The sequence below is a fragment of the Eriocheir sinensis genome, unplaced genomic scaffold, assembly GCF_024679095.1.
Source record: "Eriocheir sinensis breed Jianghai 21 unplaced genomic scaffold, ASM2467909v1 Scaffold412, whole genome shotgun sequence".
Classification (NCBI taxonomy): domain Eukaryota; kingdom Metazoa; phylum Arthropoda; class Malacostraca; order Decapoda; family Varunidae; genus Eriocheir; species Eriocheir sinensis.
The window spans coordinates 248,243-264,790 of NW_026111735.1; the positions used below are offsets into that span (position 1 = coordinate 248,243).

Here is a 16,548-nt window from a genome sequence, read left to right on the forward strand (position 1 = left end):
CTTACTCTAACCTAACTCGTGAAATCGAGTTAGTTTAAGCTAATGGAAGAGCAATTCATAGGTATGGGTAGTTGTGTCGATGTGTATGGAAAATGTGATATATCAAGCTTAGTTTTTACTCTGAACTTTCCAAAGGGTACCTAATGCAGAAAACTCCGACGAATCGAATGGTACACTCAGAATTGCTCTTAGATCAAAACTAACGGGTATATTTGAATATAAATATCAGGAATGTTCGGGGATTTTTTTGATTTATAGAAAAAAAACCACTTTTAATCCTTTTTCTATTTCCCAGAGGCTTTTCATCTTATGTAGAAAAGGATGAGGAAGCCGTTCATGGCCTGAAATCAACGCCCCAGGCAAAATTAACGGTGTTAGGGGTATGGTCCCCTTTGCGAATAAGAAGAAAAGATGAATTTTATCGCTTAGTTTTTAGTATGAACTATGAAATGGGCAACTACCCCATGCAGAAACGTCGGCCGAATCGAACGGTACTTTCAGAACTGCTTTACGATAAACGCTAATGGAGTTATTGTCATTTTACGATGTATTTTATTAGGCTATTTTTATATAAAAAAAATAAAATGAAGTCATTTCCGTATTCCACATACTCCCATTAGCCACGCTCTAATTACCATTAACCTCATCCCCCTTTATCTATCACCACGTAAATTACTGACCCGATTTAATCCCTATTCTACACCGAACATGACCTAATTACGAATTCCACCTACTCCCAATAGCCCCCTCCCCTTATTGTAACCCCCCGCCCCCTCCGATCATCACCCCACAATTTACTGACTCCTTTTACCCAGTATTTGACACCTAACATGACCTCTTTTTGAGTTTCAAAAAGTCCCATTAGCTCCCCCCAATTACCGTTAACCCCCGCCCCCTTTAATTATCACCATGCAATTTACTGACCCCATTTACCCCTTATTCGATACCGAAAATGACCTAATTACGAATTCCAACTACTCCCATTAGCCCCCCCCCCCCATTACCGTTAACCCCCGCCCTCTTTATTTATTACCACGCAATTTATCGAATCCATTTACCCCTTATTCGATACCGAACATGACCTAATTACGAGTTCCACCTACTCCCATTAGCCCCACCCCATTATCATGAACTCCCGCCCCCTCTAATTATCGCCACGCAATTTCTTCTCCTCATTAACCCCCTACTCGACACTCCATATGACCTTTATCCGAATTGTAGCATCTAGATTTTCTTTCTCTTCTTGAGGTCTTATAACGGAGCTATGCACAGTAACCACTGCATTGCGGAGCAAGGTCTTCTTCCTGTTCTTCTTTTGACCAATCACACAACACCCAATCTTATGAATTGCTGTTTTCTTACTCTAACCTAACTCGTGAAATCGAGATAGGTTAGAATAAGGGAACAGCATTTCATAAGATTGGGTGTTGTGTCGACGTGTATGGAAATTGTGATATTTCTCGCTTAGTTTTTACTCTGAACTTTGTAAGGGATACCTAATCGATGCAGAAAACTCCGACGAATCGAATGGTACTCTCAGAATTGCTCTAAGATAAAAACTAGCGGATATATTTGCAAATAACTGTTTGGAATCTTCGATGATTTTTTTGATTTACTGAAAAAAATCCGCTTTTATTCCTAGTTTTATTCCGCAGAGGCATTTTACCTTATGTAGAAAAGGATGAGGAAGCCGTTCATGGCCTGAAATCAACGCTCCGGGCAAAATTAACGGTGTTAGGGGTATGGTTCCCTCGGCGGGAAACAAGAAAAGTTGAATTTTCTCGCTAAGTATTTGGTTTGAACTTTGAAAAGAGCACCTACGCCATGATGAAACGTCCCCCGAATCGAATGGTACCCTCAGAACTGCTTTACGACGAACGCAAATGGAGTTATTGTCATTTTACTATGGATTTCATTAATGTATTTTTATATTAAATAATAAAATGATGCCATTTCCTGTATTCCACCTACTCAAATTAGCCCCCTTTTCCATCAACCTCATCCCCTTTAATTATCACCATTACGATTTATTCCTACTCGACACCTGACATGACCTATTCTCGAATTCCACCTATTCTCCCCCCATTACTTTCATCTCTGATCCCTTTAATTATCACCACGCAATTTACTGACCCCATTTTCTCTTTTTCGACATCGAGCATGACCTAATTACGAATTCCACCTACTCCCAATAACCTCCCCCTTATCCAAGCCCCGCCCCTCTGATTATCACCACGTAATTTACTCATTTACCCAGTGTTTGAGAACTCAACACCTATTTTTGAGTTTCAACTAGTCCCATTAGCCCCCAATTACCGTTTAGCCCCCGCCCTTTAATTATCACCACGCAATTTACTGACCCCATTTACCCTTATTCGATACCGAATATGACCTGATTACGAATTCCAATTACTCCAATTAGCCCCCCACATTATCATGAACCCCGCCCTCTAATTATCACCACGCAATTTACTGACCCCATTAACCCCTATCGACACCCTATATGACCCTTTCCGAATTCTACCATCTAAATCTTCTCCTCTTGAGGCCTTATAAACGAACTATGCATGGTAACCACATACCGGAAAAGGTCTTCTTCTCTTCTTCTTTGACCCATTCCCATAACACCCAATTTTATGAATTGTTGTTTTTACTCTAACCTAACTCGTGAAATCGAGTTAGGTTAATGGAACAGGAATTCATAAGTATGGGTGTTGTGTCGACGGTATGGAAATGTGATATTTCTCGCTTAGTTTTTACTCTGAACTTTGCAAAGGGTACCTAATCGATGCTGAAAACTCCGACGAATCGAATGGTACACTCAGGAATTGCTCTAAGATAAAACTAACGGATATATTTGCATATAACTATCAGGAATGTTCGGGATTTTTTGATTTACAGAAAAAACCGCTTTTATTCCTTTTCTATTTCCCAGCGGCATTTCATCTTATGTAGAAAAGGATGACGAAGCCGTTCATGGCCTGAAATCAACGCCCCAGGCAAATTAACGGTGTTGGGGGTATGGTCCCCTGGAAAACAAAAAAAGAAAGATTAATTTTATAGCTTAGTTTTAGTTTGAACTTTGAAATGGGCACCTACGCCATGCAGAAACGTCCACCGAATCGAATGGTACCTCAGCTTTATATAGATATCACAGTCCAGCACATGATCAGGCGTGGTAGCGAACACATATCACGATTCAGCACATGATGAGGAGTGGTGAGCTCCTTCTGATCCAGCACATGAAGTCGAATATGTGAATCCATATATCACGAGTCTAGCATGATGATGCCGTGGTGAACGCATCCCACAGTGTAGCACATGATTAGGCCGTGGTGAACAGATATCACGAGTTGAGCATGATCAAGGCTGTGGGTAGACTCATAGCACAGAGTGGCATAGTCTGGCCATGGAGAACTCATAGCACAGAGTGTAGCACATGATCGGGGGTGTGGGTGAAGAAGACATATCACGAGTTGAACACATGATCAGGCCGTGGATTTAAGTCATACCACAGTGTAGCACATGAATCAGGCCATAGTGGAATTCCAATATTGAGCAGGTGTAGCATAGTCAGGCCTTGAATACATATTATGAGTCTAGCACATGATCAGGCCAAGTAGTGAAATACGAATTCCAATACTCCATTATCTGCCTCCCCCATAACCGTTAACCCCCCTTACCCAATTATCAGCACAATTTACCCCAGAGCCCATTACCTTTATTCGATACAGAACATGACCTAATTACAGATTCCACCTACTCCCAATAGCCCCTCCCCTTACCTAGCTCCCTTCCCCTCTGATCATCACCACACAGTTACTGAGCCATTTACCCTTATTCATACCAGACATGACCTGATTACGAATTCCACCTCCATTCCCTCACCCTCGTTACCGTTAACCCCGCCCTTTTAATTGTCCAACACACCAATTTACTGAGCCACATTACCCTGTATTCGCCACGAACATGACCTATTACGACTTCCTTTCTCATGCCCCCAGGCCATTAGTGACCCAGAGCCCCAGACCCCTCTAATTATCTTACACAATTTACAGGCCAAAACCCCCATATTTTATATGACCTTTTTTTCCGATTTGTAGTATCTAGATCCTTCTTCTGCTTGAGGCCTTATAACAGGCCATCGTGGGAGGAAGAGGAGTAGGAGGAGGAGGAGTAGGAGGAGGAGGAGTAGGAGGAGGAGATGGAGGAGGAGGAGGAGGAGGAAGAGGAGGAGGAAGAAGAGAAAGATGAGAAGGAAGAGGAGGAGGAGGAGGAGGAGGATGATGAGGAAGAGGAGGAGGTGGAGGAGGTGGTGAAAGAGGAATAGGAGGAAGGGGAGGAGGAGGAGGAAGAGAAGAAGGAGGAGGAGGAGGAGGAGGAAGAAGAGATGGAGGAGGAGGAGGAGTTGGAGGAGTAGAAGGAAGAGGAGGAGGAGGAGTAGGAGGAGGAGGAGGAGGAGGAGGAGGAGGAGGAGGACGAGGAAGAAGAAGAGACGGAGGAGGAGGAGGAGGAGGAGGAGGAGGAACGGGAGCATGATTAAGAGGAAGAAGAGATGGAGGAGGAGGAGGAGGAGGAGGATGAGGATGAGGAGGAGGAGGAGGAGGAGGAAGAGGAAAAGGAGGAGGAAGAGGAAGAAGAGAAGGAGGAAGGAGGAAGAGGGGAGGCTAAGGGGACGAGGGAGGAGGAGGAGGGAGGAGGGAGGAGGGAAGAGGAAGAGGAGGAGGAGGAGGAGGAGGAGAAGGAAGGAGGAGGAGGAGGAGGAGGAGGAGGGGGAGGAAGTGGAGGAAGAGGAGGAGAAGGATTAGGAGAAGGAGGAGGAGGAAGAGGAAGAGTAGGAGGAGGAAGAGGAGGAGGAGAAAGAGGAGTAGGAGGAGGAGGAAGAAGAGAAGGAGGAGGAGGAGGAGGACTAAGAGGAGGAGGAGGAGGAAGAGGAGGAGGAGGAGGAGGAGGAGGAGGAGGAGGAGGAGGAGGAGGAGGAGGAGGAGGAGAAAGAAGAGTAGGAGGAGGAAGAAGAAGAGGAGGAAACATGGAAACATGGACTAGCAGGCAGCAGAAAGCCTGTTGGCTCATTACTAGGCTGCCTGCGTTCAGTGATTTAATCAATCCGTTTGCCACAGGAGTGGCTTTGCAGGGAAAGGATTAAACGCGTAGCACTTCTCTTGAAGACGTTCAGTTCACTCCTGTTGTTACGCTAAAGTGGCGATCAATGCGTTTCTTGGAAGGAGTTGATGGTCTCTGTGCTGCCACTTCTGCAGGAAGAGCTGTTCCAGTGACGAACAGCTCTATTCGAGAGAAATAACTCCTGCCGATGTCAGTATTGCATCGCTTTACTTGAATTGTTTTCCATTGTTCTTGTTCTTAGAGTTGGTTTGCTTGGCGTGAAAGGTTTGGAGTGATCAGCGTTTGCCAGGCTTGTTGGGTACTTGAAGACGTATCATGTCTCCCGCAGTCGTCTCTTTTCCAACGTGAAGAGGTTGGAAGGTCGCTCAGAGTCGTTCTTCATAGGGTTTCGTCCTCAGTGATGGTATCATCTTCATTGGCGCAGCGCTGGCACTCTCAAGTAATTCAATGTCTTTCCTGTAATTAGGAACCAAGAATTGCACGGCGTATTCCAGGTGGGGTGCCTTACCAGCGAAGGTTATCACAAGGATAACATAACTGCTCGGCGTCTTGTATTCCAAGAAGTTTCCCATCGTATATGAACAAGCATTGTTATGGTAGCTTTCTTACAGGCGGACTTACCCAGTGTTTTGTTTTCTGGTTCAACAGTCACTGCTTGTTAAAACGACCCCGAGGTCCTCTTTCATCTCTTGCACAACATGTAGTGGTTTATACACCATGTGAAAGTATATGTGGTTGCTGTTTCTGGATCAAATATGCATTACTTTACATTTTGGTAGTGTTGAAGGACCATCTGCCATTTTCTGACCTGCAGTGATCTGGTCAAGGTCTCTCTGGATAATTTCGCATTCTGCAAATCATTGAAGGGCCTTCCCACCCACCTTTGTGTCATTCGGCAAATTTTGAAAGATTGGATTTTAATCCTAGTTCCTAGGTCGTTGATTATATGATGAAAAGTATGGAATCCCAGCACTGACCCTGTGGCACTCACTTGTGACGAGGGAGCCACTCGGAGGCCTGTCCATTGAGTACAACTCGTTGTTTTTCTTTCAGTGAACCAGTCTTTGATCCACGCTGTCAGATCGTCGCCTAATCCATGATATTAAGTTTCTTGAGGAATCTTTTCATAATGGCACTTTGTCAAAGGCTTTCTGAGAATCTAGATATACTCTAACATCACTGGGGATATGAATTATCCCAGTTTTCATAGATACCTTGGAAGAAAGTCCAATAAATTGGTTAAGCATAGCGCTTGTTCCTGAAACCGTGCTGACATCGGAAATGATGTGTCTTCAAGGAACCTAACGAGTTTGTCTCAGTAGTCTTCTCCGGATTTTCCATACTGAGGTCAAGCTGATTGGTCCTGTAATTTAGGAACCCACACTTTTGTCTCCTTTTGTAGATCGGTGTTACGTTCCTTTGTTTCAGTCTTTCTGGGACTTTGTTTTGTTGTAGTGACAGATTGTAGATGACGGTGGGTAAGCGGTTGCTGCTTGAGTTCCTTGAGCAGCTGGGTGACTGATCGTCGGGTCCGGTAGACTTGTTTGTCTCGAGTTTGTCTAGGTACTGCACATCGTTCGTCATTATGCCAATTTCTAGAATTGATTCCCATCGGTGGGGAAAGACTCTCAGGTACAGACTGGTATTCTCGATACGTGAACCTACAGACGCAGAAGTTCCTGTTTAGGATTTCTGACCATTTGTCTACTGTCCTGTGTTAGTACATCCACTTTCATCTTTTAGGGACCGATGTGTGCTTTTGTCTTCTTTTTGGTTTCTTATAGCCACGTGAAAAGAACTTTTTCAGGTTGGACTTGGCTTCGCGTGCAATTTGCTTTTCATAGTCACATTTGCTCTGGCGAAAGATGAGTGTTCTGCAAGCTCTGAGGCTTTGATGGTACTGTTCGCGTGCCTCGTCAATCGCTGCTTTTTTCCTTTAGCTCAAAGTTGCTTATTTTCTTCTCAAACTAGGTGTCCTTACGTCGAACTTGGGTAGTCATCCATGGGTGTGCTTGTGGCATTATTTATTCTCTTGTCTTCATGGAGACAGTCGTTCTCTCTACTCCAGGAGTTTGTTCTTAGAAAGCCGTTCCACGCATAAATCCACCGGAGAGTGAAGGTTCATGGGTTCCCAAGTTGTCTGGTTAACCCAGCTCACGAGCGAAGTTAAAATTGGCTTTGTGATCTGGAATCTTGGACATGTTTTTTTTTTTTTCGGTCAAATTCATGGTCTGTTCTGATTTTCAGGCGAATTAGGTGGTAGTACGCAACCACATCCAGTTTTCATACGACTTGAACCATGCGATCGTGTGAGATCTGAATCACTCCACGAGTACTAGAGTCTAATAAGTTATTTTCCCTCGTCAGTTTGGTAACAATCCCAAATAAGAAAATTGTCCTCTAACATTTTCGAGCAATCTGTTACCCTCCAGATCTGTCAATGTTCAATGGTCGAAGATCAGTATGTTCAGGAACAGTTCAGAAGTCTCCCCGATAATGACTTGTTCATTTGTTTTAATGTTATGGTGTGAATTTCCTCGTACAGCGCTTCGTCGTCCGCTGCTTGTTGCTTTGGAGGTCTGTAAGAAACGGATTTCCAATCGTTATTTTATTTGTGCAACACTAGTCTCCAGTTCAAACATATACAGTGTCATATTTCTCTGAGTCTTCTTTGGTTATTTTACGGCAGGGTATGTTGTTCTTGACGTGTATAGAATGACACCTCCTCCTTTCTTGTAGAGAGTCTGTTTTTAGCAAAGCTCGTATCCAGGAATTGAGGAATTCGGTCATTAAGGTGGTCAGAAGGTGGCCCACGTTTGGTGAGTGGCAATCACGTCCGGACTTCTACGTGTAACATAAGGCGATAACTCATCGTTTGGGTATTAAAGCTCCGCGCGAACGGTGTATGAACAGAAATGTCTCTTCTTGGCTTCAACGCTTCGCTTTGTCGTCTGATGTCTGCTTGTGTTCTTCGAGACCTTAATTGTGTAAATGAGCACAGTCCCCTACTGGATTTGGCGGTTGTTTACGATACTTTGGTGCCCCTTCCGCGCTCAGGTTTTTGGTACAAAGTACCTCCTCGTTCAGCAACCTGGCCGTGCTAGACCAATCGCATTGAGGTGAAGAATATCCAGGACGGAAAAGGTCCAGGGGATATCATAAAGCCGTCCCACTGACTTGCGGAACGAACTTCCTCGTTCTGGCAGAGGTGCTTCAATCTGTTGTTGTTGATGTTCGACGCCTTTCTGGGAAGCCTGTGAAGGCGTTGATTCTCAGAAAATCCGGAAACAATGATGTAGCGACTTTTCCTTGAAGCGGCGGATTACTCGTCGGTAGTCAGCTATAATTTCTCCGTGGACATTGTTTGAACGTTGTTCTGCCAGCGTGCAAGAGTAAAGAGTGTAACCCTGCTCCGTGCGGTCTGAGACGAGGTCTACCGCTCTTTTTATATCTTGTAGTTTTTGCCAGAGATACAGTAGCGTCTTCTGTTCTTGATGTCGTCACGGGCTCGTGGTGTTCTAACGTGCTGTCACCCACCAGTTTTATATTAACCTTGGTGTTGATTCTTGATCCGTTGAAGTGCGATCCGTCTTCACGGGAGACGGCTGGGAGGATGATTCTTCCATCTACATACTGCAAACTAGGGGGGTAGGAGGAGGAGGAGGAGGAGGAGGAGGAGGAGGAAAGGAGAGAAGGAAGAAGAAGAAAAGCAGGAGAAGAAGAAGAGAAAGAAGGGAGATGATGATGATGATGATGAGGAGGAGGAGGAGGAGGATGAGGAGGAGAAGAAGAAGAAGAGAGAGGAGGGGGAAGGGGGAGGAGGAGGAGGAGGAGGGAGGAGGGAGGAGGAGGAGGAAGAGTGAGAGGAAAAAGAAGATGAAGAAGGCGTAGAAGAAGAAGCAGAGGGAGGAGGAGGAGGGTGGAGGAGGGAGGACGAGGGGACGAGAGATGGATGAGCGGGCAGCGGGGTGGGCAGAAGAAGAAGAAGAAGAAGAAGAAGAAGAAAGAAAGAAGAAGGAGAAAAGAAGAAGCAGAGGGAGGGAAGAGGGAGGAGGAGAGGGAAAGAGGAGGAGGAGGAGGGAGGAGGGGACGATGAGGAGGGGGGGAGGAGGGGAGGAGGAGGAGGACATTGGGGGACGAGAAGGAGATGGATGGAGCACGCAGTGGAAACTGTAACACAAGAAGAAGAAGAAGAAGAAGAAAGAAGAAGAAGAAAGACCTCACCTTGCGGGCCATGACTCTCGTCCGGACCCCTGGGACGGTGGAGGAGAAGGGAGGAGGGGGAGATGAAGAAGGGGTGGGGGCCGTCGGGTAAGAGAAGAAGAGGAAGGCAAGGAAGAAGAAGAGGAAGGGAAGAAGAAGAAGAAGAAGCAGCGGGGGTGAAGGAAGCGGGTGAGAGGGGACGTTGGTTCAGCGCTTTAAGGCACTCAGTTAAACCCTCTCTAATCTGAGATCTTCTTTCCATTTGACGGAGTCTCTACATGACTCCTTATATCAAAAAATATTATTGTGGGGCAGGCGTCCCTTGCGCAGGGCATTTGCGTAGTACAGTAAACCATATCTTTTATTGTTATCTTTTGATATGTTTTACCTTTTAACTTCAGAGAGAGATAGTGGCAATGGGTCAGGTGCAGGAACGATTAACTCCCTCCATGTCTGTGAGGCAGGTGTTCTCTTTAGACTTCCCTCTAGGATTCACGCGGCCGGGTAGGGAGGAAAAAAAACAAGGGTCTCAGGGAATTTCGCCCTCCGCGCGGCTGGAGGTATACGCCGCGGCAGGAATGTACGGACCAGAAACAATGAAAATCAGCCTGAAAACAAGGACCTCCTAGTACAAAACTAGCAGGAAAATAATATATAAATTATGTGTAGTAAAAGTTAGAAGGAGCTAATACAGTTAGGAAGGAGTTATGTGCACCACCTTGAGGTGTTGTGAGGAGGGTGTAGGGGAGGGTGTGGGGTAGGGCAGAAGGGATGAGCAAGTGTGCTGAGAGAATGTGTTTAAGTAAAGAGTGGAATATAACACACTTAGCACTTGGCAGAGCAGGTCAGCAGGCAACAAAGCAACAAAGCAGCAGCAGCAATAGGAGAGCCTCAGGATATGCTGGAGAGCACAAAAGGAAAGCACAACTGCCGAGACAGCGAGCGTAGTTGACACGTGAAGCCCCAAGCAGGAGGAGGAGGAGGAGGAGGAGGAGGAAGGTAGAGGACGAATAGTTTGAGGAAAATTAGTAGAAGGAAAGGAAGGAGGAGGAGGAGGAGGAGGAGGAGGAGGAGAGGAGGAGGAGGAGAAGAAGATGACGATGATGAAAAGTAAGAGAATTTGGAGACTCAGGACGAAGAGGAGCACAAAACAACACAAAGGAAGAAGAATTTCACTATATTGTCAGAGGATGATGATGATGAGTGATAACATCTAATCTACATCACAGCCGCCCCTCATCATTACATCAGGCAGCGTGTTGGATGTGCAAGAAGCAGTCAAACTATATGTACTCTGAAGATAACTTGAGCCGCGCTGGAGTTTCATTACCTTTGAAGCCTAAACCGCCCGTGATTGGAGGATGAGAGGTGGTGGTGTGGTGGTAGGAATGGGATGAAAGGGTTTTTGTAGTAGAGTGAGGCAGTGGTGGTGAGTGGTGGTGGTGATGGTGGTGGTACAGCTTTGATTTTGAGAAAGGAAGACCGAAACCACGATACTGACTACTACTACTACTACTACTACTACTACTACTACTACTATACTACTACTACTACTACTACTACTACTACTACTACTACTACTACTACTACTACTACTACTGACTACTACTACTACTATACTACTCATCTTATTCTCCTCCTTTATTATTTTCAGGCGTACTTAATCTTCTTGTTCTTGTTTTTGTTCGTGTTCTTGTTCTTCTGTAACTCCCTCATAATATATAAACGAGGAGGAGGAGGAGGGAGGAGTAGGAGGGATGGAGGAGGAGGAGAAGGAAGAGGAGGAGGAGGAGGACGACTGGAAGGAGGAGGAAGAAAAGTAGGAGGAGGACGAGGAGGAGGAGGACGAGGAGGCGGAAGAGGAGGAGGAGGAAGAGGAGGAGGAGGAGGAGAGGAGGAAGGAGGAGGAGGAGAGAAGGAGGAGGAGGAGGAGGAGGAGTGAGGAGGAGGAAGAGGAGGAGGAAGAGGAGGAGGAGGAGGAGGGAGGAGGAGTAGGAGAAGGAGGAGGAGGAGGAGGAGGAGGAGGAGGAGGAGGAGGAGGAGAGGAAGGAGGAGGAGGATGAGGAGGAGGAGGAGGAGGAGGAGGAGAAGGAAGAGAAGGAGGAGGAGGAGGAGGAGGAATAGGTGGAGGAGGATGAGGAGGAGGAGAAGGAGGAGTAGGAGGAGGAGGAGGAGGAGTAGGAGTAGGAGTAATATTAGGAGGAGGAAGAGGAAACGAAGAAGAGGAGAAGGAAGAGGAGGAGGAGGAAGAGGAGGAGGAAGAGGAGGAGAAGGAAGAGGAGAAGGAAGAGGAGGAGGAAGGGAAGGAGCAGGAGGAGGAGGGGGAGGAGGAGGCGGAAGAGGAGTAGGAGGAGGAGGAGGAGGAAGGGGAAAGAGGAGAAGAAGGGGAGAAGGAGGAGGAGGAGGAGGTGGAAGGGGGAAGAGAAGGAAGGAGGGGAGGAGGAGGTGGAAGGAGGGGGAGGAGAAGGAGGAAGAGAAGAAGGAAGGAAGAGGAGGAGGAGGAGGAGGAGGAGAAGGAGGAGGAAGAGGAGGAGGAGGAGGAGGAGGAGGAGGAGGGAAGAGGAGGAGGAGGAGGAGGAGGAGGAAGAGGAGGAGGGAGGAGGGAGGAGGAGGAGGAGGAGGAGGAGGAGGAGAAGAAGAAGAAGAGGAACGGGAGGAGGAACAAGAGGAGGAGGAGGGGGAGGAAGAGGAAGGAGAGGAGGAGGTGGAGGAGGAGGAGGAGGGAGGAGGAGAAGGGAGGAGGAGGAAGGAGGAGGAGGAGGAGGGAGGAGGAGGGAGGAGGATCATGTGCAGGTTGTGTGTGTGTGTGTGTGTGTGTGTGTGTGTGTGTGTTGGCTCTCTTCTGAGGAGGAGGAGGAGGAGGAGGAGGAGGAGAGAAGGAAGAAGGAGGAGGAGATAGAGGAACCATAATTTCGAGTTATCCGCCATTGTAGAAAGTCATATGGTGGGAGGTATGGGAAGAAGAGGGCGGGGAGAGAGTGCGGGGAAGGAGGAAGGAAAGGGAAGGATGGGAGTAGGGAAGCCTGGGGTGGAGGTCGGGGGTGGATACAGGTCTCAAATCCGGCTCGCCTCACCTGTTCGAATGTGTAAGTGGCTCACGCAGGTGTTGCCATCACAGTCAGGAGTAAACGCCATAATTAACCGCATCTGGCATTGCACAATAGCGTCAAAAATTAGCGGAGTGTGTGAAACAATCTGTGCCAAAGTCCCATGCTGATCCGAGTCTTCGTGTGAAAGATATTTGCGAAAAACGGCATGTCATAGGGTCTGATATGTATAGTAGATATCACCACCACCACCATCACCACATGTTCTAGTTCAAATCTCATCACCGTCAATACCAATCTCATCACCACCACCCATCACCACCTCCACCACCACCACCACTTGGCTTGTTATATCACCAGTCAACACCAAACACCACCACCTACCCATCCACACACCAATCTCATTACCACATGTTCTAGTTCATCACCACCACCACGACCATACAATAAGCATCTACCCCCCCCCTCCCCCACCTCCCTGTCTTCTCTTTCAACACCAAAATCACCACTTATAATTATCACAACACACATTAAACAGTAGTAGTAGTAGTAGTAATTATAGCATATTACATAACAAATCGTAGAGAAGTCTGACATACTACTACTACTTCTACTTATACCAACACTATTATAAGTATAAGCCAACACTCACCACTTATTCCTCGTCTTCATCTTCACCTCCTCTTCCTCACGTCCTCCTCGTCCAGGGTCCACCGGGCAAATGACGAGGAGAGAGGCTCGGAGGTGTGGCAAATGCTGGAGGCTGTTGTTGTTCATCACGTCTCGAAGCAATGTCCAGCGGGGAAAGGCTTGGAGGTGTGACAAGAGGCTGGAGGCTGGGGGTTGGTCACGTCTTTACCCAGAGTCCAGCGGGGATAGGGTGACGAGAGGCTGGGACGGCTGACAAGATGCTGTTCATCACGTAACAAGGCGGGGTAGTTAACAAGTGGTCAGGCTGATGGTAGTTAGGTGGTTACTGATAGGGGTGTTTATATGCATTATGGCCTATAGTGACTGAGTGAATGTATATATCAAGGGGTTTACACAGATTATATAGATACGTTGACATACCTTTTGTGTGGTGATATGGGTGAGAGATGAACACACACACACACACACACACACACACACACACACACACACACACACACACACACACACACACACACACACACACACACACACACACACACACACACACACGGGGACAAATTCACTGTGCAGATTTAAAAAAAAAATATTACACATCTATGAAATTAAGTTGAAAATGGTTGTTGTTGTTGTTGTTGTTTACTCTGTACAAGATAAGAGTACATTAAGAAACTTACGGCTGTGTGTGTGTGTGTGTGTGTGTGTGTGTGTGTGTGTGTGTGTGTGTGTGACTTCGCGTACTGTGGTCGCAGCCTCCGCCAGCCCCGCAAAACAGCCCCGCTCAGCGCACCACCACCTCATCCAGGGGCGCTGACCTTCAAAGCACCCAAACTCACCCAAGAACTCTCCAAACACTCTCCGTGTCTGTGGTTGCTGGGTTGTGGCTGAGCGCGGCTGTGTGGTGGTTGAGTGGCGGGTTGTCAGTGTCCCCAGGTCTGAACGCTGAGGGGAGGGTGAGGCTGTCTCGCTATGTACAAGTTACCATAGAAAAGCTTATTATGAGGAATCGTTATTGTCTTGGCCGAGGAAAGATGTGCCGCTGGTGACGCTAAAACATCTCGGCAGGAAAATGTAAGAATGAGCGATGTGCTGACGCCGCTGATAACCTCACACCATGGAGGTAGGATTGGCGGGCCCGCTAACCCCCTTCCTTGAGGTGAAGCCGACGAACTGTCAAATTTACTGCCAAAAGAAGGGGGTGGGCGAGTTTGACTTGAGACCTGACACCTGGCCGTAAAAATGACAGCTCGGGCGGATTCACTTAATTGGGCTGATGTCACCTCCACCAATTCTACCTCCATGGTGACACTGCTCTGAGGGTCGCATTCCTAAACGTCTCGGGGTTCAATTACGACTGTTTTTCAAGGCCACGGAGGAGATTAACCGGGTCTTCACGGGGGGTGAGTTTCCCGTTCAAGGTGCAGAGTTCGTGTTAATAATGTGAGAAAATGAGGGTTAAAGATAGGCTAAATAGGTCTAAAATCAGTGGGTGAGTGACACTGTCTGAGAAAAAGTGAGATAGCTCTAAAGTGAGGGAGGGTAGAGAGTCTGGGGTGGGTGGATTAGAGAGAGGGATTGTTGGCTTACATTTTAGTGTATGGTAGAGTGAGTTAGAGCTAGTTTTAATCTGAGAAAATGATGGATAAATATAGGGTAATTTTTCATGTCAAGATATCACCGGGGTCACAAAACAGTCCATGAAAAGCCCAGAGCACCTTCCACGAGAGGCTTTTCCAACAGGCACAGGGAAGATTGACCGGGTTTTCTTGGGTGACTTTACCGTTGAAGGCGTAGAGGTCGTGTCAAGCTATCACCAGGGTCACAAAACAGTCCATGAAAATCCCAGAGCAACTTCTACTGTAGTCTTTTCCAGCAAGCGATCTGAGGCCCAAAGACGTTTATAAATTCGGGCTTGAGTCTGCCTTCCCTCCCGCTACAGTAACTTGGAGCGCGGGGTCTTATCAGGAGTTATCGGCATCAACATGTACAAAACAAATGATTCTTTTCTAAGACGTAACCACGAAGCTCAACAAAGCGCTCCGCTCGCTGCCAGCCTTCCTGACGCCGGGGGGCTGCTCTGGGGGCAGGGAAGGGAGGTGGGCATTCTTAAGTGTCTCGGGGATTCACTATACGTTTTCCAAGACGTTACGAATATGGGTCTTGGGTCACCCCTCCCGCTCCGCCTCGCGCCCGTTACCGCCCCGCCGAGGCCACCACGCAGGGCACTGGAGGTCTGAGATACGGGTACAAAACTAACAAAATTCAATGCCCCTGGTGATGGCCACGGCGGGGGGAGAGGGGCCGACCACAGGGGAGCCCCCGGGGGTTGTCTGTCTTAGGTGAACAGGTTATATACAGGTATTTACAGGGACCGTGGACAAGGCCGGGGTCACGGAACGCACGCACGCACGCACTCGATTTCTCTCTAAAGTACCTCCTGAAACGGCGCCACCGACTGGTGTTGAGTGGTGATAAAGTGGTGATGAAAGGGTGATGGAGTTGAGATTTGGTGGTGATGGTGGTGGTGGTTTGGAAGAAGAGGAGGAGGAGGAGGAGGGGGGTAAGGATGGTGTTAAAGGGTCAGAGACATGGTGGTGGTGGTGAAAAATGGTGATGAAAAACGGTGATGAGACTGGTAAAACGAAGGGAGGAAGAGGATTACTGAAGTGGTGAGAGAGAGAGAGAGAGAGAGAGAGAGAGAGAGAGAGAGAGAGAGAGAGAGAGAGAGAGAGAGAGAGAGAAAACAAAAAACAAAAATAAATAAATATAAAAGCAAATAAATAACTACCATAAAGAAAATCCCTAGTTACCCTTGCAATGATGTGTCCCATATGCTTGAACATGTATTGTAGCAGCAGGCGGTTGGCGGTTGGCAGGCGGTTGATCAGCTGGCGCATGGCCTCGGCGCGCTCCCCGGGGTTAGGAATGATCGCTACGTCCTCAAAGTGTGGCATCATGTCCGACGTCAACACTGGCTCCGGCAACTCCCTGCAGAACGATCATTTTGATTATTATTATAATTATTATTGTTATGTCCGACGGCATCACTGGCTCCGGCAACTCCCTGCAGAATGGTGATTTGGATTACCAAGCCTTATCTAACCATGCCAAACCTAATCTAACCCTACCAAACCTAATCTAACCTTACCAAACCTAATCTAACCGTACCTCACCTAATCTAACCTTAGCAAACCTCATCTAACCTTACCTAACCTAATCTAACCTTACCTAACCTAATCTAACCTTACCTAACCTAATCTAACCTTACCTAACCTAATATAGCCTTACCTAGCCTAATCTAACCCTACCTAACCTAATCTAACCTTACCAAACCTAATCTAACCTTACCTAACCTAATCTAACCTTACCAAACCTAATCTAACCCTACCTAACCTAATCTAACCTTACCAAACCTAATCTAACCTTACCTAACCTAATATAACCTTACCTAACCTAATCGAACCTAATCTAACCTTGCATAACCTAATCTAACCTTACCAAACCTTATCTAACCTTATCTAAC

General features: G+C 47.0%; 1 protein-coding gene across 21 annotated transcripts in view; it reads right to left on the reverse strand.

Annotated features, from left to right (window-relative positions):
• LOC126992183 (uncharacterized) overlaps positions 1-16,548 on the reverse strand; it is a 146,221-nt gene that overhangs the window by 116,289 nt on the left and 13,384 nt on the right. For 9 of the 21 annotated variants that reach the window (XR_007746314.1, XR_007746318.1, XR_007746319.1 and 6 more), the window contains exons 2-3: positions 15,836-16,013; positions 13,027-13,285 (exon numbers count right to left, since the gene is read on the reverse strand). The exons of 4 other annotated variants lie outside the window; for them this stretch is intronic. Coding sequence is in view for 1 of the 17 variants with exons in the window: in XM_050850843.1 (XP_050706800.1) it covers positions 15,836-15,982 (147 nt within the window). In the remaining 16 variants the exon portion in view is untranslated. Of the gene's footprint in view, positions 1-12,401; positions 12,475-13,026; positions 13,286-15,835; positions 16,014-16,548 lie in introns of those variants that run through there. 8 more of the 21 variants (XR_007746330.1, XR_007746329.1, XR_007746328.1 and 5 more) reach the window with 5 other exon arrangements.